General features: G+C 43.0%; 1 protein-coding gene across 1 annotated transcript in view; it reads right to left on the reverse strand.

Moving 5' to 3' along the window:
• Window positions 1-21,096, reverse strand: part of MTBP (MDM2 binding protein) — a 155,181-nt gene that overhangs the window by 98,966 nt on the left and 35,119 nt on the right. The window contains exons 5-6 of the mRNA XM_033933248.1: window positions 7,598-7,656; window positions 6,924-7,068 (exon numbers count right to left, since the gene is read on the reverse strand). Coding sequence (XP_033789139.1) covers window positions 6,924-7,068; window positions 7,598-7,656 — 204 coding nt within the window. The remainder of the gene's footprint in view (window positions 1-6,923; window positions 7,069-7,597; window positions 7,657-21,096) is intronic.

Here is a 21,096-nt window from a genome sequence, read left to right on the forward strand (position 1 = left end):
ATGAATTAACAATCCCTAGCTGTAAAAAGAGATTATTGTTCTTACCTTGATAATATCTTTTCCAGTAGATAAGTCATTCTGAAGAAGCGGGTTATTTCCCCATGGCTGCGAGCCATATGCTGAAGGAATTCAGTACGGATTTTTTCTGTGCCCCTCGTACTTCACTGGGAGTTCTACCATCATCTGCAGTTAGTACCCATGCATGCAAGAGCTCCATCCAAAGTATGTGAATTAAGGAAAATGGGAAACTTCTGCTCGAACACAACAACACATGATCAATGAACAAGTAACAGCCAACAGAAGCATCTAAAGGAGCTCATGTAGTACCCCTTTGGACACTAAACATATTATAAAGTATTCTTCAAGGCCTAAAGGGCTGACTGGTACCAAGATACATACTTGGAGAAGAACAAACAGAATTAGAGAGTAGGCAGGAAGGACAGGACGGGGGTCCAGAATGACACACCTATCTATTGGAAAAGATTATCAAGGTAAGAACATAATCTTTTTTTCCAGTGCAATAGGTGTGTTATTCTGGACAAACGGGACATACAAAAGCAATTCCAGAAATCTAGGGCAGGTTGACTGCACAGGCCCGCTACACAGAGGCACCAAAAGCAGAGTCCTTTTGTATTGTAATATCCACTCTATTTTGCAAATGTGAGTAGAGTGAACCAAGTCGCAGCTCTACAAATCTCAGCTAGAGAGACTGTTCTACCTTTGGCCCACAACAAAGCTATACTCCTGGTCAAATGTGCCTTGACAGAAACAGTTGACTGTTTCCCACAGATAATGTAGGCTGACGAAATGGCCTTACAGATCCATCTGGAAATTATGGTCTTGGAAGTGGGCGCGCTTGCTTAGTGGAGTGAGTCAGCACAAACAGATGGTCAGAGAGTCTAAATTTGTTGGTAACCTCAAGATATCGAAGAAGGACTCCTCTCACAGCCAACTTCCTCAAAATGTGTTCCTGTTTCTTAGAACTAGAAGACTGGAAAACAGGTAAGACCACCTCTTAATCAAGATGAAATGCCGAAACCACCTTCAGCAGAAAAAACCAAACAGTGCATAGGAAGACTCCAGTCACTGAGATTTTAAGGAAAAGCTCTCTACAAGAAAGAGCAAGAAGTTCTGAAACTTGTCTTTCTGAGGTAACTGCTACCAAAAAGCGTGAAGTCCAAAAGGGACATTTTCTCCAGCAGCTCCAACGGAGTCTAGGTGAGATCTCATAGAACCACGTTAAGGTCCCACATAGGGAGCAGTGGTTTAAGCAGTGGTCTGATTCGGACAGCAGCCTTCAGAAACTTGGCAATGTCTGGATGAGACACCAGCGAAGGCTGGCAGTCCCAGGCCCTGAAACAGGACAGCTCTGTGACTTGGACCTGAAGGGAAGCCATAGTGAGGCCCTTGTCAAGGCTTGCTTGGAGAAAGGCTATCACCACTGAAACCAGAGCTGAAAACAACTCCACACGTTCTTGGGCACATCAGTGCTGGGAAGTCCTTCATGCTTTAGCATAGACAGAAACAGTAGTTAAATTCTTAGGCTTGAAAAAGATGGCAATGACCATTGCTGAATATCCTTTACACCATGATGTATGAGCAAAGCAATCAAGATCCTCTATACAGGACCCTGGAAAAGGAGGTCTTGATGCACCTGTAACCAGAGGCTGTGGCCTGTTCGAAGACGCATCAGATCTACATACCATGGCCTGTGAAGCCAATCTGGAGCCAACTGAATGATTCTTCCCTGATGAGTTGCAATCTGTTGAAGGATGCAGTCTATCACGGGCCAAGGAAGAAAGACGTATGACAGGTCACATTCGGGATCAAATCTTCAACTGAAGAATTTGTCTGCAGTCTTGCTTTTCACCATCACCATGAGGTCGAAGTGTGGATGCCTCCAGAGCTGAACAATGGCCTGAAACACTGCTGTCGACAGCATGTACTCATCCAGATCCAAGGTTTGTCTACTGTGGAAGCTGGCTTGAACACTGTCCACACCCGCGACTTCCATTACTGATAACACCTGAAGATGATGCTCTACCCAATGGAAGAGTATGTAGGCTTCTAGATATAGAGATACACTCTTGGTGCTTCCTCTGGCGATTGACACTTGCCAGCACTGTAGCACCTGCTAAGAAAAGCTACTTTACCTCCAGGTCCACTAAGTCTGTATTTTAAGTCTATATGTTATGTCCACACTGTATATGCTGAAATCTAAGACCCTTTGTCTATACTGTAAATGCTGTAACCTGTTCTGGGCTCCTTTGGGAGAGCAGGCTAAATAAATGACTAAATAAATAAAAACTGACCGTTTGTCCTTCGAGTCTCCTGCATTTCACCAGAGCCAACTGAATAGCACACAATTCTAGCCTGTTGATCGACCACATCCTCTGAGAGGGCATTCAACACCCACAAATTGGCTATGGGCTCACCGGCCCAGGAGACTGCCATCTGTCGTTACAACCACTCAGGAAGCAATCCGCAGAGGCATGGCCCTGAAGAGGGACTGAGGAAGGAGCCACCAATCCATGCTAGCTCTAGTCTTCAGCATCCAGGGCAGACACCTCTGTAACGAGTCCACTTGTGGAAATTAGCAAAAGAGGGACGTATTCTGGAGAGGATACATGTGGGCTCTCACCCAAGGCACCACATCTAGTATGGCTTCCATAAACCCCAAGACTTGTCCAAGAGATAAGAAATCTGAGAGCACAGCTTCTGTCTGCGAGCGTCTGGTAGGTAGACTTGGCCGCAGCCGTGTTGAACAAGACACCCAGATACTCCAGGGATTGAGTCAGCATTAAATTGTTGTTTTGGTAATTTACAATCCAACAATATAACAATAAGCAAAAATGTACGCTAGTCAGTCAAAGAAGTTCCTACCAAAGAAACCAGCTCAATGAACAATGCTTGCCCAAGTAGGAAAAGGAAACAAAGGATCTCCGATATCCATACCAACGGCACAAAAGTGTCAAATAGTAGTATCTGGATGATGGTATCTATCATCGATCCTAAAAAAAAAATATTTTATTATTTTTTTTTCTTTTGTTTTCTTTTCTAGGACTTGTGTATATAAAAATGTACAAAATGTTTATAACTAAACTTTCAAAAACTTGAAACTTCTCAAGCCTAAATCAAATGGCAGGTACTATAATGAAACAAAATAGCAAACCGCTGAAACAGAATGGCACTTGGCTAATGCTCTGCAAAAATGTAACTCTAAAATCCGTCAGCAGTCATTTATGTAACAAAAAATAGCGAGTCACTAATAAAGAGAACAACTTAGCGCAGAACATTTTGTGAAAAACACAATGGCTAACAAATTCACCTCGAGGAACTCTTTTTGGCAAAATGGGTCCCGTAGAATCATTGGTCCACATAGCATCAGCAGAATGAACATTTGGCATGGCTTTGCTCCTCTGTGGAGTTCCATGAAGGCGCTCATGATGTCTTTCGAAGTTCTGAGCTAAGTGGTTCTCTTTATTAGTGACTCACTAATTTTTGTTACATGAATGCCTGCTGATGGATTTTAGAGTTACATTGTTGCAGAGCATTAGCCAAGTGGCATTCTGTTTCAGCAGCTTGCAATTTTGTTTCATTATAGTGTCTGCCCTTTGATTTAGGCTTGAGAAGTTTCAAGTTTTTGAAAGTTTAATAAACATTTTGGATATTTTTTATACACAAGTCCTAAATAAAGAAAAGAATAAAAGGGTTTTTTTAGGATTGATTATAGATACCATCATCCAAATATTACCATTTGACAGTTATGTGCCATAGGTATGGATATCCGAGATCCTTTGTTTTCTTTTCAAAAAAACCTATTTGGGCACGTTTTTCATTGAGCTAATTTACAATCCAACCCATGTCCTCCAGGTCTCAGATCACCTGATCCGCTGTGTACCAACCTTCAAGCAATGAAGGGCTCTGATCAGCCAGCTGTCTAAGTCAGACATTGGCAACTCCGATCTTCGAGGGCTGGAATCCAATTGGGTTTTCAGGATTTCCCCAATGAATATGTATTGAAAGCAGTGCATGCAAATAGATCTCATGTATATTCATTGGGGAAATCCTGATAACCCAACTGGATTCCATTTCTCGAGGACTAGAGTTGCTCACGTTTGGTCTAGGTCAATGTAGGCAATTCTAGTCCTCGAGAGCCGGAGCAAGGTCAGGTTTTCAGGATATCCACAGTAAATATGCATGAGATAGATTTGCATCTCAAGGAGGCAGTGCATGCAAATCCATCTCATACATATTCATTGTGGATATCCTGAAAACCTGACCTGGCTCTGGCTCTGTCTCTCGAGGACCGGAATTGCCTACCCTGGTCTAGGTACACTCCTATCTTGTGCAGAGCTAGTACCACAACCATCACCATGGTAAAGGTGTGAGGAGCTGTTGCCAGGCCAAAGGGCAGAGCTGAAAATTAATGATGATTGTCCAGAATATGAAATGTGAGAAACTTTCTGTGGTCTGGGAAAATAGGGATATGCAAGCACTCTCCCAGGGTCACCGTCGCTATGCCAGAGCAAACCATCTGCATGCAAAAGCTTGGAACTCTGAGTATTTCATTCATGTCCAGGTCCAGAATAGGTCTCCATTGACGGAGTCTTTCTTTGGCATGATAAAGTATATGGAGTATCTCCTTGAACCCAAGTCCTCGGGGAGCACAGGCTCTAAAATCCTGAATATCGAACAATCTTCTCACAGTGGCTTACAATTTTATTGCTTTCTCTGGGCGGCCTGCAGGAGTCCACATACCAGGCAAATTCCAGCTGGTAACTGGACCAAATGATGTCCAGAACCCAGCAATCAAATGAAATCTGAACCCAGGCCTGCAAAAACGCCGAAAGGCAGCCCCCTATATAAGGAGCATTTATTAGTGGATGGAGCTGCATGGAAAGTGGAGGCCTGGTTACACCCGGATCCAGAAAACCTATGCCTATAGTCCTAGGAGAATATCTGTAACATGAAATGGAATATTGTCAAGAACACCTGGAGCCATGAAAATTAGAGCACCCTGAGCCTCTAGAACAGGGCTGCCCAAGTCTGGTCCTCGAGATCTACTGGCAGGTAAGGTTTTCAGGATATCCACAATGAACATGCATGAGAGAGATTTGCATACTAAGAAGGCAGTGCAGGCAAATCTCTCTCATGCATATTCATTGTGGGTATCCTGAAAACCTGGCCTGCCAGTAGATCTCAAGGACCGCACTTGGACAGCCCTGCTCTAGAGGTTCTGGGTGTACTATCAGACAGTGTCTTGGGGCGATGGCAATCATCCAGCCTTTACCAAATAATAGCTGCCCCTTAAAAGGGAGTCTGGCAAGAGAAGCTTTAGAGGTGGAATTGCCAGTCTATTGTCTGATCCAGAGCATTCTACGAGCAGAAACTGAATAAGCTGATGCTTTACGCAGGACACATAAAAGTAGCTAAGGAGGAGGGTCATCTCCCTCACTCTCCAAAGTGCGCAGTCTGGACAGACAAGCATGTGTAACAAAGGATGCCATCGAGGTAACTTGGACTCCCAAAGCTACCGTCTCGAAAAGTCTCCTAAGGAGTACATACACTCAGCATTCCTGCATATCCTAGCAGCACCAAAGAATCCACTTCAGACTGATTAAATAGCAAAAAGATGCTGCACACAGTGTAGGGAATAAGAGAGTGAGAAATATTATGTGGCAGTAAAAACAGTTGAAGAGAGTCACCCTGGATCCCTCTCTCTTTCCCCACTCCCTTTGCAGCAAGGGAGGGAATGAGAGAGAGATGGTGAACAGTGAGAGAGAGGGAGACATTGCACATGGGGGTGGAGGAGACAGAAAGAAAAGCTGTGCAGGGGTGGGAAAGGGAAAAGAGCGTGCTTTGTGTAGTTTAATTTTGTGGTTACCACTATGTGCTGTTAATAAAATTATATTGTGTCATATGGAAGAAATGGCATTTATAATTAGTACTATTATTATGGGGCAGGATCTGGGGAAGAGCTTGGGCAGGTCTAGAGAAGGGCTTTTGGGCCCCCGCAAACAAAAAAAGTGTTTCGCTGCCTATGGTCTTGATCCCCTCCACCATCCTAGCAGGTTCAATAACAAGGTTCCTTCCCCATTCTCTAGGCTGGACATCTCCCAGCATTCTCTCCCTGCCCCTAGCCCCACTCTTTTACCCTTTTCTTTCTCAATTCCAACCACCGACCCTCTAGCTTTCTTTAGCCCCAAAACTCTTCCCCTATTTCCAGCCCCCTCTCTTCTCCCCCAGTTCTCTATCCTCAAAGCTCTCTACCACCTTCAACCCTCTCCCAAAGTTCTCTATCACCCTTCTGTTCCAATTATATGGCAAAAGGAGAAGGAAAGTGCCTGGACAGCAAACCATGTCCACATCATTGACCCAGGGTAAAAAGAGGAAGACAATGTGGTTCAACATGCACTCACCTTCCTCCTTTTCTTACCATGATCATCTTAGGAGTGGAGTAGGGAACAATCAGACAAATCACCACTACTGTCCCTTCTACGTCATGCTCCCTGACAAAAACTGACTGCCAGTACATCAAACTCCGTCCTTGGCAGTATTCAATTCCACTCTAAAAGTCCACTCTTTCAAGATTGCTTTTAAACCCTAACCCACACTCGCTTGTAAAGAACCCATGCCCGAGAAACTCCCTAACCCCCTACTTGTCCTGTTTTGTCTTTTGATTAGACTGTAAGCTCTACTGAACAGGAACTCTCTCTTGAATGGTTTTAATGAACAGCACTGTGTAGGTCTAGCAGCACTACAGAAATGATTAGTAGTAGAAAACTGAGCATACAGGGAATTCTGATCTGCACTACACATAATTCCACCAGAAATGTAGAGTTTACAGCATTATACACAAACAGTAGAATATCTTAATTGAGTTGTATCAAAGAAGAAGATACATAGTAGCAAACCTTTACCCTTTGTTATCTTTTACTGCCATTGTGATTTTTGCTAAATGCCACTCTCTCATGTGTTTTAATGCCCCAATGGCAGGCAAGCAGTCTTTTAACCTTGGAGCATCTTGGTCAGTTGTTAACAGAATCACATCCACCATAGCTCTCCCTGTAAAGAGAAGACATTTCTTGCACATAAAAATATTGATCCAGTCCAACATGAAGCCTAGGCTAAAAGAATCAATGCACGCTGCGAGGAGTACTCATTGTAAGCAGCAGCTCAGTAAACTGATTCACCAGTTTGTAAAACACCTAACTGACAAAAACGCCTTTCATGGAGTTCTGTTTTATAGCTTAAACAAGTCTCCAGACGCTTTACTAACACTAAAAGCCCATTAGTTAAGGAAAGCTGACAGAAGGTTAACACGATACTTGGCAGGATCTTATAAAAGAAAAGAGCAACCTTAATAAAGTTAATGAGAAGTTTATTTGCAGTTTCAGCACACAAGCTCTGTTACACACTACTGCACCAATATACCTCGCTGGCCTGCTTCTGTTGTATTAACAAGAGACATATTAAACTCTAAATTTTGTCCAATACCAAATCACATCACTGATACTTAAAATTAAATACTCCCATAATGAAAGATGTCAAGGCGGATTTATGATGTGCATTAAATATCCATCTAATTCATTACCTGGAACAGGAAGTTTGTCTGATAACTGATGAAGACACTCAGCAGATTCTGCAAACAAACTGAAAATTAAAGAGAATTACTAGATCAAGTGCAAAGCATTTTTCTACTAAATTAAGGCTGATATCAAACAACTTTATTTTATTTATTTTTATTTAAGCATTTATATACCACTTCTAGTCTAAGGCAGGGGTGTCAAAGTCCCTCCTCGAGGGCAGTAATCCAGTCGGGTTTTCAGGATTTCCCCAATGAATATGCATTGAAAGCAGTGCATGCACATAGATCTTATGCATATTTATTGGGGAAATCCTGAAAACCCGACTGGATTCCGGCCCTCGAGGACCGACTTTGACACCTGTGGTCTAAGTGGTTTACATTCAGGTACTCAAGCATTTTTCTCTATCTGTCCTGGCAGGCTCACACTATCTAATGCAGTGTTTTTCAACCTTTTTTGGGCAAAGGCACACTTGTTTCATGAAAAAAATCACGAGGCACACCACCATTAGAAAAAGTTAAAAAATTTAACTGTGCCTATATTTACTATATATAAATATATAGGAATCAAATAAACACAAAGAAAGTATTTTATAATGCTGCCACCGCCACTGGGGAATAGGCTGCCACTGCCGCCATCGGGAACAGGCCGGCACCGAGTTCTCCCTGCTTCTCTTCCCCGCAGGGCCGACCAACTCTCGCCACCCGTCGTCAATTCTAACGTCGGAGAGGACGTTCTAGGCCAGCCAGGCAGCGATTGGCTGGCCCAGAACGTCCTCTCCGACGTCAGAATTGACGCGAGTGGCGAGAGTTGGCCGGCCCCACAGGGAAAAGCAGGGAGAACTTGGCGCCGGCCTGTTCCCGATGGCGGCGGTGGCACTCAAGTGGCTAAAGAGCCGCAGTTTGCCAGCCTAGGGACAACACTGGAGGGTGGCCAGCTGTGCACCCCCTTGGGATGTAAACCTGGGGTGGGGCAGACCCCCCCCCACCCTGGTATGCCACTATCTGTACCTCACTCCCTCCCTATGACCAAAAATTCTCCTTTCTTCTATTCCCCGTGTACACAACCATCTCTTTCCCTCCCTTCCTCTCTCCAAAGTCCATGCCTTCTGTGTCCAAACACTCATTCCCTCCCCCACCTCAGCATCTCTTTCCCTCCCTTCCTCTCTCCCAAGTCCATTTCTTCTGTGTCCAAAAACACATTCCCTCCCCCACCTCAGCATCTCTTTCCCTCCCTTCCTCTCTCCCAAGTTCATGCCTTGTGTCCAAAACGCACTCCCTCCCCCCTTTTGTGTTCCGTGTTTGCCTCCCAGCCCATCTTTGCAACTTTCTCAGCAAAACGAAGCTCAAGCCGCGAGGCTTGTCTTCTGCTTCCTGCCTGCCCTGCCGCGCACAAATAGCCGAACGGAAGTATTCTCCGACGTCAGCGCTGACGTCGGAGGGCAGGCTTTGCTTAAGCCCTCCCTCCGACGTCAGCGCTGACATCGGGGAACGCTTGCAATCGGCTATATGTTAGCTGCAGGGCAGGCAGGAACAGAAGACGAGCCTCGCGGCTCGAGATGTATTGAACTCCGCGGGTCCCCCGTCCAGCTCTCTCATGTCCACGTGGGGCGGACCGCCCCTCTCCCTAGACTGGTGGTACTGCCCTGATGGCGGCCCTGACCGTACGGCACACCAGGCAACATCTCGCGGCACACTAGTGTGCCGCGGAACAGCGGTTGAAAAACACTGATCTAATGTACCTGGGGCAATGGGGGATTAAGTGACTTGCTCCAAAAATCACACAACCTCAAGGAAACCAACAATTCAATACTCCAAACACCTAGGGCAGGGGTGTCAAAGTCCCTTCTCGAGGGCCACAATTCAGTCGGGTTTTCAGGATTTCCCCAATGAATATGCATGATATCTATTAGCATACAATGAAAGCAGTGCGTGCAAATAGATCGCATGCATATTAATTGGAGAAATCCTGAAAACCCAAGTGGATTGTGGCCCTCGAGGAGGAACTTTGACACCCCTGACCTAGGGGATATATTCACTTGTTTCCTAATTAAAAGGGATTAACTTTCAATATAGTGTTATGCTATCATATGCTCAAAGGATACCACAAGGAAAGGAGAAAAGAGCCTCAGACTCCCAGCCTGCCATTGCTCATTAGCTTTCAAGCAGCCTGTATTCATGAGCTACCTCAGGGGTAGGCAATTCCGGTCCTCGAGAGCCAGAGCCAGGTCAGGTTTTCAGAATATCCACAATGAATATGTATGAGATGGATTTGCATGCACTGCCTCCTTGAGATGCAAATCTATCTCATGCATATTTATTGTGGATATCCTGAAAACCTGACCTGGCTCCAGCTCTTGAGGACCGGAATTGCCTACCCCTGAGCTACCTCATTGGCTCAAAAACCTCCTCCTCCCTATGTTTCTTAGTTGATTTTATAACTCCTTATCAATTTTATAATTTCATAATCAAATAATTAATTTTATAATTTAGTAATAAATTATTTTAGAATTTTAAAATAGAGAAGTTTTTATATTAAAAAAAACTTCCTCAGAGTTACACACTACATTCCAGACTTACTTTCTTAAGCTGGAGGGGGCCTAACAGAGGTACTCGGGAGTGACCATAAAATCAATTCCCGCTAAGTCCCTCCTTGAAGGCCGCAATCCAGTCGGGTTTTCAGGATTTCCCCAATGAATATTCATGAGATCTATGTGCATGCACTGCTTTCAATGCATATTCATTGGGGAAATCCTGAAAACCAGACTGGATTGCGGCCCTCAAGGAGGGAATTTGAGATCCCTGCGCTAGTGTGTTAGAACTGCGATCAGATCAGTGCTAGCATAAAATATGCACAAAAGCCTTAAGCTACAACACTTATCTCTATCCCTTGCAGTTCAAGGTATCATCAGCATTCCATACTCTTGTTCAAAGCAGTAAGTCTGCTAAGCCCATCATCCAAAATACGATGATGGCCTGCCAGCGTTTTGCTATGCTGTGTCAGGGCAATAAGGCTGCATATCGGCACTTAACTCTGTGCTAGCCTTTTGAGCACAGAGTTAAGTCCAAAAACAAAGTTACAACAGGGCTAAGAGGGGATCCAAAATTAGCCTACCGCCTGCTATCGGACACTGAGGAAGACTGGATTAGTACAGAGGATGCTATACTGATATACAAGTTTAATTTCAGTCTCCACCTGCTGGTAGCAGTGAAGTATAATATCCATCTGTAAGGAACTATACTGGTCTATCAAGCGATACAGAATGGCTATTTTCTAGTTGTGGTAAAAATGGACAATGCACAGGAAAAACTCACATAAGGGTGTGTTAAGACCACGTGATGCCATACTTCAAACAGCTACACTGGCTGCCGATGGAAGCTCGTGTAAAGTTTAAGTTCTCCTGCCTCTGTTTTAAAGTTTTCTATGGTCTAACCCCTAAATACATCACTGACCTATTCTCCTTCTCAGCCAACAAACACAAGAGAAGCTCCCACTCGCACTTCGTTTCTCCCCCGGTTAGAGGATGCAAACTAAAAAAACACCATGAGCATCTTCTCTCACATCAGGCTGCTCTATAGGGTAAAGACCTAGAACAACTCCTATTGCCCACCACTTATGAGGTATTCAGGAAACGCCTCAAAACTCACCTATTCCTGAAATACCTAGACAGCTGACCCACTTCCCTCCTTCCCCTCTCTTGCCCTTTCTCCCCATTGTTCCCACATCCCTTAAGTCAACTCAACTTGTACGTCAACTCAACTTGTACCCCACTAATCTTCTGTAAACCGAATAGAACTTAACGGTATTGCGGTATATAAACTGTTATTATTATTATTATTAAAGGACCTCTATAAGTCAACTGCATTTGCTCTCTCGACTATTAAGATGTTTCACTGTATTGTATGACAGCATTAGCATCACATATCCATTATTTAAATATTCAAATGCAAAATCTTTCCAACCCTAATGAAAACCAGAAGTAGGAGAAAAATGTGAATTGTTCAACTCTCTCCTTTGCTTTGTCTCTTAAATACAAGGGTGGATAAAAATAAATTTTTATTTTTTAAATAATCAGATTTTTAAAAATACTCGTAAAATGCTTTTTAAGGAAAAAAATCTATCTAAAGATAAATAAATTGTAGTCAAAAATGTTATTCATCATGAAATAAGGTTTAATTTTTAATTATGTAGCATGAGGCTATATATTCATGCAATGTTTACTTCTTTGGTAAATTAATTCTATTAATCCATTCATAATGTCAAAGGCGATTTTTCTATCTAGAAGACATCACAGATGCTTGCTTTTGCATTTCTCAAAACTGTGAATGCTTCTTTACAATGAAAATGTTATAAAATATATAAATATCTATGAGAAAAAGACTTTAGCCCCACTGTTACTTGCAAATCGATATACATTCAGATTCAACCCCTTACCTCTTAAGTTCTAAGTCAGGGGTGCCCAAAAGGTCGATCGTGATCGACAGGTAGATCGCGAAGGCAACGTGAGTCGATCGCGTTGCCTTCGCGTTCTACTTGCTTCCCGACTCAGAAGCGCCGAGCCAACCAACTTTCCCCACCCAAGTCAATTCTGACATCTGAGAGGAAGTTGCGGAATATTGTGTACAATTCTGGAGGCCACATTACAAAAAGGATGTGCTGAGAGTTGAGTCGGTTCAACGAATGGCCACAAGGATGGTCTCGGGACTCAAAGATCTCCCGTATGAGGAAAGGCTGAATAAATTGCAGCTATACTCACTCGAGGAACGTAGAGAGAGAGGAGACATGATAGAGATGTTTAAATATATCATGGGCCATATTGAGGTGGAGGATGATATTTTCTTTCTTAAAGGTCCCTCGGCCACAAGAGGGCATCCGCTGAAAATCAGGGGTGGGAAATTTCATAGCGACACCAGGAAGTTCTTCTTCACTGAAAGGGTGGTCGATCATTGGAATGAACTTCCACTTCAGGTGATTGAGGCTAGCAGCGTGCCAGATTTTAAAAGGAAATGGGATACACATGTGGGATCTCTAGGAGGGGTAAAATCAAGGGGGTGGGTCATTAGAGTGGGCAGACTTGATGGGCTATGGCCCTTTTCTGCCGTCATCTTCTATGTTTCTATGCCAGCAATCGCTGCTTGGCTGGCCTGGAACTTCCTCTCCGACTTCAAAAATGACAGGGAGAGCATGGAGTGGTTTGGAGGCCTGTTCCCTGATGGCGGCGGCAGTGGCTTGGGAGCAGGCAGGGAGACAGAAAGAAGGGGGAGCAGAGAGATAGAAAGAAGGGTGACAGGAAGACAGACAAAAAGGGGGCATGGAGAGAGAAAGAAAGAAAGAGACAGAAAGGGGAGGGGGCAGGGAAAGAGAAAGAAAAAGTTGGCGGAGGGAATGAGGTCTGGAAGCATACAGCAGGCTGAAAGAAAGGAAGAAATATTGGATGCACAGTTGGAAGAATAAAATGCAACCAGAGACTCATGAAATCAACAGACAACAAAGATAGGAAAAATGATTTTATTTTCAATTTAGTGATCAAAATGTGTCCATTTTGAGAATTTATATCTGCTGTCTATATTTTGCACTATGCCCCCTTTTACTAAAACGCAATAGCGGTTTTTAGCGCAGGGAGCCTATGAGCATCGAGAGCAGCGCAGGGCATTCAGCGCAGCTCCCTGCGCTAAAAAACGCTATCGCGGTTTAGTAAAAAGGGAGGGGGTATATTTGTCTATTTTTGTATAGTTGTTCCTGAGGTGGCATTGCATAAAGTCATCTGCCTTGACCTCTTTGAAAACCTGCAGAATATAAATAATTAATATTTTCTCTGCGTACAGTGTGCTTTGTGTTTTTTAAAATTTTATCATTGGTAGATCATTTTGACTTGGCCATTTTAAAAGTAGCTCGCAAGCCTAAAAAGTGTGGGCACCCCTGTGCTAAGTTTATATATCTGCACAAGGAGCTAAGTGTGAGAAGGGAGGGGCAAGCAGTAAAAATGAAAGTGAAACCTTTTGAGCAGAATACTCCACGTCTGAGGTTCAGTGGCGTACCAAAGGGGGGGGTAGGCAGGGGAGATCTGCCCCGGGTGCAGCCTTACGGGGGTGCACAGCCGGCCAGGTCCGGAAAATGATTGATCGCCAAGGCAAAGTGAGTCGATCGCAGAGCCCATCCCAGGTTCCGTGATAGACTCACTTTGCCTTGGCGATCAACCATTTTCCGGACCTGGCCGGCTGTGCAACCCCCTAAAGCTGCCGTCGGAGAGGAAGTTCGGGCCATCCAATCGCTACCTGGCTGGGCGGAACTTCCTCTCCGACGGCAGAATTGATGTCGGTGGGAGGAATGCTGGTCAGCCCGTCGGTGGGAAGCAGAGAGAGCTTGGGGCAGCCGCGGCAGCGGCTTTGGGGCCTGTTCCCTGATGGTGGCAGCAGTGGCTTGGTAGAGGATAGGGAGAAAGAAAGAAAGGGGGCAGGCAGGGAGACAAGGGAAACAGAAAAAAAAGAAAGGGGGCATGAAGAGAGAAAAAAAGAAAGGGAGGCAGGGAGAAAGAAAGGGCAGGGAGAGAGGAAGAAAAAGTTGGGGGAGGGAATGAGATCTGCAGGAGAGGAAGCATACAGGCTGAAAGAAGGGAAGAAAGATTGGATGCACAGTTAAAAGAAAAAAGTGCAACCAGAGACTCATTAAATCACCAGACAAGGTAGGAAAAATGATTTTATTTTCAATTTAGTGATCAAAATGTGTCTGAATTTATATCTGCTGTCTATATTTTACACTATGGCCCCCTTTTACTAAACCGCAATAGCGGTTTTTAGCACAGGGAGCCTGAGCGTCGAGAGCAGCCCTGGGCATTCGGCGCAGCTTCCTGCACTAAAAACTGCTATTGTGGTTTAGTAAAAAGGGAGTGGGTATATTTGTCTATTTTTGTATGGTTGTTACTGAGGTGACAGTGCATAGAGTCATCTGCCTTGACCTCTTTGAAAAAAACCCAGAATAGGAATGATAATTAACATTTTCTCAGTGTACAGTGTGCTTTGTGTTTTTTTAAAATTTTATTGTTGGTAGATCATTTTGACTTGGTCGTTTTAAAGTAGCTCGCAAGCCCAAAACGTTTGGGCACCCCTGAGCTAGAGCGTTGAAGCTGCGTGTGGCTGCCGTGAAGGTCATCTCTGACACAACCGGAAGTTGCATCAGAGACAACCTTTACGGCAGCCATATGCAACTACAACGCTCCGGCTGCTGTAACAAGGCAGTTTAGACATCGCCGGCCACAGGGCAGGGAGGTTTGTCGGACCAAGCCTGTTGTCCGGGGGGTGGGGGGGGAGGCGTTGCAGATCCTGTTGCCAAAATCAGAAAGGTGAGGAAGGGAGAAAGATGGGCCTGTTGTGGATGGAGAGATTGAGAGAAGGGGGCAGATGATGGAAGTGGGTAGAAAGGGGAGAGAGAAGAGGTCAGATGATGGAGAAGGGAGAGTAAATGCTGAATGGAAGTGAAGAAAGAGAACACATACTGGATGGAAGGAGGGATAAAGAAAAACGACATATGCTGGATGGGGGAAGAAGATAGAGTTAGTGAGATAGTGGAGGGGTGAAGGAAAGGGGTGGCATGCTGTGGGTAGACATAGTGAAAAGAGGGAAACTGAGGACTGCATAGTAAGAAAGAATTTAATTTAAAGGGAGGCAGAAAATAAAGAAGGAAGACCAGAGAAAGAAAGGGGAGAGAGAGATGCCAGAGAACGGGGAAGGAGATAGAGATATCAGATCTGAGCGGAGGAAATGAGAAGAGAGAGATGCTAAAAACCACAGGGGGGAGGGAAAGTGAGATGAAAGGAGAAAGATGCCAGACCATGAGGGAACAGAGGGAAGATGATGGATGCCAGACCAAAGGGGGGGGGGGGTCTAGAGGAGAGATGAAAGGAGGAGGCATACAGTTTCTGGAAGGGGCATAGAAGGAGAGAAGATGCCATATAGGGAGGGGCAGAGAGATGGCAGACAGTGGATGGAAGGAAGACAGTAACAAGATGAGGAAAGCAGAAACCAGAGAAGACAAAGGTAAAACAAAAATTTTCTATTTATTTATTGCTTTAGGAGACATGTCACTATTTCTGTGGTATTACATTTTATGCAGAGTCCAGCTTCTTGCTGGTTCAATTTAACCTTTGTCTATGTATTTCTATTTTATCCCCCCTTTTACAAAACTGTGGAACGTTTTTTAGCGCCAGCCGTGGTGGTAGCAGCTCTGATGCCCAGAATTCTATGAGCGTCCGAGCTGTTACCACTATGGCTAAAATCCACACTACAGTTTTGTAAAAGGAGGAGGAGTTAGTTTGTGATGATATATTCCATACTAGGCGAAGGTGTTTTGTGTTCTGTGTGTTCGAAAGACATGGTTTTCTGTTAGGATTGATCTGTACTGGTCTGGTTTGTTTAGTTTTACAATGGGTGTATTGATGTACTGCTCACTGCAATATGTAAGATGCTGCCTTTTCCTAGGTACTCAAATGTGACGTGTGGCTTGTTACTAAAAATCATGTTTTTGTACAGATGTGGGGGGGGGTGCAAAAAATGATGGGCCCCGGGTGTCACATATGCTAGGTACGCCACTACTGAGGTTTATTATACTATTCTCTCTTTAGAAGGAAAAAAAACTATAATGGCAACAAGCCATAAAAGTGACCCAGTTTGGGAAATAGTTTTTCTCTACTTATGGGTAAGGCAGGCATGTGTGAAAATGCAAATACTGCAACAAAGAAATGCAAGGTCTGGTGGTCCATATGAAACAATCATGAAAAATGCTTTGATGAAGATGACAATAGGAACATATTTGAACCAACAGGACCTTCAGGTTGATAAATGTTTTGATCTCATCACATTTCTTAAAGACTGCCTTGAGGAATTGTCTTATTTCAGCAAAAATGTATTTTACAATTATTACCGCTTGATACCGTTATGAAGAAATAAAGATTTGAAACAAATAATTAACCCTTTTGTAGGCAGTACTGACTGAGTAACAGTGAATACAATGAGAAAAACCATGATTTCAAATAAAATCCACAATTAAATACTGTAGGAATCTATGTAATCAACTGCAGATAGATGGCAAGTTTTGCATCCCAAACATTTAAATGTAGATTTTGCACATCATGGTTAATGTGTAATTTGTTCTTGCCTCAAATTGATCAGTTGCCATCAAATTGATATTAGTGACAATGAAGGCCATTACTTGTCCTATATAGTGATGTAGAAAGTTTCTCTCCTCTCTCAATTTTATATATTACATATGTTATTGCAAAGAAATAACATAATAATGTCAAAACTGTGTCCTGAGTTTACTCAGTTAAACAAAAAGTATGAGACAAAGGAACCTGTCAGAGGTCATTCAGTGTGGCACATATGCAATAAGAGAAATCAGGAGGGAGAACTTTTTCACATTGCTGAGATTACTCCCTCTCTTACTCTCTGGGTTGATATAAGGGGCTAGACAAGGTCACAAAGTTTTTGACCCTTTCTGTGTTTTTAGAGGAGCCAATAGAATTTAAAAAAGCAGTGTTAATATTTGGTTTCATAGCAAACAAAGATGCATCATCCATATGCTTCTATGAACATGTTCACGTAAGGCTGCTTAAAGTGTCACCCTAACTTTACATATAAACAGAGCTAGGATGGCTATTCCTGCATTTAGACTAATGCAGAAAAAAGTTATACAGACAAAGCTGAATACCATCACTATCCAGACTACTTCTGGCCCACTCCTGGCCATGCTTTCAATCCTGCTCCACTCTATTTGCAGAGCTTTTGGCCATATATTGACTTACACAGCCAAAAATTATTGATATGATAAGGATTTTGACAACAAAGGACTTGTTTATCTTCTTAAAATTACATGCAGAGCAATTGTTCAATGTAAAGAAATCTACTTAAACCCTACTCTACATGTAAATACTACTCAGTTTCTAAGCAAATTATTGGAATGTTTTGTAGTATCCTAACTTACCTATCCTTTTATAAAAGTGTAGTGTGTGTTTTAGCACTGGCCCTGGCGGTAACAGCTCTGATGCTCATAGAATTCCTATGAGCGTAGGAGCTCATATCACTGCAGCCAGCGCTAAAAACTGCGATACGCTTTTATAAAAGGAGGTGGGTTATTTCTTAGAGGAATCAGCTGGCCTGGATCCATTTCAGTTCTGCATCAGAATAGGAATCAATACTTTATCAGTTAATGTCATCAACAAAGATTAACTTATATTGTAAGCTAAATCAACGTACATCTTGTTCACGGATGCTTCTTTATTATCAGTTTTTGAGAAAGACATCCTTGATCACACTCTCATTCAAGAGACCAGTAGTTTAGTGGGATTTAGAGAAGAGGCCATTAATTGATTTTCACCCTTTGTTCTCAAAATATTTTATTGGATTTTAAGTGAACAGAAACAAATATGAATACAAGTACACTTAACAGTATGAATACACATATGCTTGAACATGAGTGCTTATAAAAAAAAAGGGGCAATGAGAAACAAGCTGTGAGCAATAAACAGTAAATAACAGAAATTATTATTAATTACAAAATTTATCTAGAGGTGACAGATTTTATGCAAGCTATCGCAATTAAATATCATAATATTGCATAATTTCCTAAAATTTTCATATGGAGCAAAGGTAACTCCATCATTCAGTAAAATTAAGTTGTAAGTTATCTTTCCAATAATAAATTATTAAATGTCTGGCCAATGCAAGTAAAATATTAAATACAGTGGTGCCTCACACAACAAACTTAATTGGTTCCAGGAACAAGTTTGTTATGCGAAAAGTTCGTTATGTGAAACGCGTTTTCCCATAACAATACATGTTAAAAAAAATAATTCGTTCTGTAGCATAAAATATGCTAAGATGACATAAAAAAAGATAAATTTTTTGTTATTTTTATTTAGATACATCTAAAAACATACATCTCCCTGTCCTTTTACTTCCACTATCTTCCTATCCCATCTCTATTCCCTTTTGTCCCTCTCCCCATGATCAATCATCTCACCACCTCTCTCTTCCCTCACCCTCAGGGTTCAAGATTGCTTCCACTCTTTTTCCTGTTGTTCTCTCTGCCTGTCACCCTATGATTTAGCATCCCTTCTGCCCTTGTCCAATATTTCCCCTTCTCTCCCTCCCTCTCATCCCCTGCTCCAACATACTGTATTTCGACTGCCCTTTCATCCCCAGGCCTGCCAACTTCCACTCATTTACTGCTTTCTCCCACCTCTGCCAAAGCCCGCCCCCCCCCCCCGCAGTGATCGGCAACACCAGGCACCCCCCCTCGATCGGCAACACCAGGCACCCCCCCTCGATCGGCGAAACAGGGCCCCCCCTCAATCGGCGAAACAGGGCCCCCCCTCGATCGGCGAAACAGGGCCCCCCCTCGATCGGCGAAACAGGGCCGGCGACTGCTTTCTCCCGCTGCTGTTGAAGTCTGTAAAGGGCTCTAACAGTGCGTATGCTGCCAACTGCTTCCTTCCTCCTTCCTCTCCCCTCATGATGTAACTTCCCATTTGGTTGATGGAGGAGGAGGAGGAGGGTAGCCGGTAGCGTCACGCACACTGCGCGGAAGGATGCAGCTCGGGCGACTTCGTTGTGTGAAACGAAGTCCGTTGTACGAATCAAGACCTGAAGTTCGTTGTGCGCAGCGTTCGCTGTGCGAGGCGTCCGTTATGCGAGGCACCACTGTAGTTTTATCAGGAATAGTAATATCTGGATTAGATAAGTGTAGAATAAGTGTCTTATTTGAAAAGATCAGAGTCTTATCAATATCCAAAATATTGATAATTCTGTTCCATAAAGAATTCCAGAACATTTGTAAATTAGAATAGAATAAAAAAGTGTACCAGATTCTTTGAAGCAGGACCAGCACATATTTGAGGAGTTTTGTGAAAGTATTCTTACAATTTTATTAGGAGTCCAGAATGCTTTGTAAAATGAAAAATATTGATTGGCAGATTGAGGTTGACATTTTTAACATTTATATCCAGCCTATACCTAGGCGGGTTACAGAATAAAACATACATAAATTATCAATACATAGACAATCTAAAAATGACAACATTCAAATCTACATTCCTCCCTCTTAAATCATAATATAAACGATGAAAACCTTCCTAATAGTTGCACTGCTCGGTCTTATCATATAAACATACACCACTTGGCAACTTGCTCAGTAATCTTATATTTCTACTTTGAACAGTTAATTTAACATTACAATTCCTGTAATCTACATTCCTCCCTCTTAAATCATAATATAAACGATGAAAACCTTCCTAATAGTTGCACTGCTCGGTCTTATCATATAAACATACACCACTTGGCAACTTGCTCAGTAATCTTATATTTCTACTTTGAACAGTTAATTTAACATTACAATTCCTGTACAAATAAATGAGTTTTAAGAAATCTACAAAAATGTTCAATGCTCTTATACAATTGTATACTACCTAGCAACTTAGTCCATAGACTCGCAGCCACCACTGAAAATGCAGAATGACTTGTTATAGTATAATGTACAGTATCCACAATCAATTGCATGGTTGTCTCAGATCTTAAACTCTACCTGCAATATTCAATAATAATTTATTTTCATTCATCCAGTGTTCAATTGCACTCGTACACCTAATTCAACTGTTCAACAAATTGTTGTCCCCAATTTAACAGGCACAAAGAAGAACACCTCGCTTGACATACAGACAGTCCAATAAAAGACAGTGTCAGGTCAAAACCGCGGAAGACAAAGGCGCGCGCCGACAACTGAGCGCAAGACGGAGGCGCTCGCCGAAGAAAATGACAGTTTTTAGGGGCTCCGACGGGGGGTTTTGTTGAGGAGCCCCCCACTTTAATTTATACAGATCGCGCTGCGTTGTGGGGGCATTGTGGGGAGTTTGGGGGGTTGTAACCCCCCACATTTTACTGAAAACTTCACTTTTTCCCTAAAAACAGGGAAAAAGTTAAGTTTACAGTATAATGAAGGGGGTTACAATCCCCCAAACCACCCACGCCGCCGCGATCTGTATTAAATAAAGTGGGGGGGGCTCCCCAACACAACCCCCCGTCGGAGCCCCTAAAAACTGTCATTTTCTTCGGCGCGTGTCTCTGTCTTGCGCTCAGTTGTCGGCGCGCACCTTTGTCTTCCGCAGTTTTGTCTATGAACCTAAAAGACAAAGGAGATGTCTATTCAACCAGTGAGAAGATTTTTATTCATAAATGTAGTCCCAACAAGGATCCACGTTTCAGTGTAATCAAGACGCACTGGAGCCTTGTGGACTTTTCTTAGAACTCAACTTGCACTAACCTTAGACATGCACAACTTTTCATGAATTATTTTCCAAACTGTACCTGCCAAGAAGCCTATTTCTTCAGCTATTCGGGAAACCTTAATCTGTCAGACAAAATTAAATCCTCAATTTTCATGCACATTTCTGTAGAAGTTGCTTCCAAAGGCCGTCCAATGTGAGGGTCATCTTTAATGGACTCTCTACCCCAACTTAAAC

Source organism: Geotrypetes seraphini, chromosome 2, assembly GCF_902459505.1.
Source record: "Geotrypetes seraphini chromosome 2, aGeoSer1.1, whole genome shotgun sequence".
NCBI classification, from domain to species: domain Eukaryota; kingdom Metazoa; phylum Chordata; class Amphibia; order Gymnophiona; family Dermophiidae; genus Geotrypetes; species Geotrypetes seraphini.